The 1014-nt window shown below is 39.0% G+C and overlaps 1 protein-coding gene across 1 annotated transcript in view; it reads right to left on the reverse strand.

Annotated features, from left to right (window-relative positions):
* Window positions 1-796, reverse strand: part of NYX (nyctalopin) — a 5984-nt gene extending 5188 nt beyond the window's left edge. Inside the window, exons 1-2 of the mRNA XM_006015667.2 lie at window positions 709-796; window positions 431-507 (exon numbers count right to left, since the gene is read on the reverse strand). Coding sequence (XP_006015729.1) covers window positions 431-452 — 22 coding nt within the window. The 5' untranslated portion in view covers window positions 453-507; window positions 709-796. The remainder of the gene's footprint in view (window positions 1-430; window positions 508-708) is intronic.
* Between the last annotated feature and the right edge of the window lie 218 nt (window positions 797-1014).

Here is a 1014-nt window from a genome sequence, read left to right on the forward strand (position 1 = left end):
TGCTCCAAACATTTTGTTTCAGAAACATGTGTGCTCCTTAACTAATATCTGGTGCAATTCAGGCACCAGGGCTGGCTGGAATTTACGCCCTATCATCTGACAAGAGCAAACTTTGGGAATTTTGATTAGTGTCAATTTAATTAAATCTGTGTAAAATAAAATGATAAAAAAGCTCTGTTTGGGGACATCACTGAGATTATGGAATAAAACCTCCATTTGAATTGAGTTGATTTAGTTTTTTTACTTCTTTAAATAATGCAGTCATTCCTTCAGGTCAGTTTTTGCAAGAATGAGTGTGAAAGCCAGTGAGACATCCAAGTAGGTTCTCAGTGGCACAAAGAGAAAAATACTTGAAAACATATTGAATGAGCTTAAGACGTTCAGAATGATTGGTCTCATCTACTAGTACAGAAATAAAACCACTACTCACCATTTAAAATGATGGCAAACATCACCTTGACAATTCACTTGTGGCATTTCAGGCCTGGCAAACAGAGTTTGGGGTATCTAAAAGTACATCAAAAGAGCAGAGATGATTTCAGGACATTGTCATTTGCTCACATTTGTTCCTGGATATACGGTCTATGTCTAGAAAGGAAGGATCAGGAAACACAACACCTTTCCCAGCTGATTTCAGCTTGATCCCTGTTCCCTAAAGTTTAAACCTGTCAATGGATTATTTTATTTTTATTTTTCTTTCTCACTGACCTTTTCAGTGAATGCTTCAGTGCTATCCTTCACACAGCTTTTCACAAGGACTGGCCACAGCTCTTATCATGAGGTGCGCCGATGAAATATTCCTAGAGGGACAGGAGGAAAGGAAGAGCATCAGGCTGTTGGAGACTGAGCAGAGCACTAACCCTTCAGATGCATTTACCCAGCAGCATTATTGAACTAGCAATGAACAGCCATTAATAATAAGCTGAACCTTAACAAAATAACTCATTTACCCATTAATTACATTGCTTACCTAACAGGGCAATGGCTGCATTCTCCCTCCTCCTCTGGAGCTTG

The sequence above is a fragment of the Alligator sinensis genome, unplaced genomic scaffold (genome assembly GCF_000455745.1).
Source record: "Alligator sinensis unplaced genomic scaffold, ASM45574v1 scaffold243_1, whole genome shotgun sequence".
Lineage (NCBI taxonomy): Eukaryota > Metazoa > Chordata > Crocodylia > Alligatoridae > Alligator > Alligator sinensis.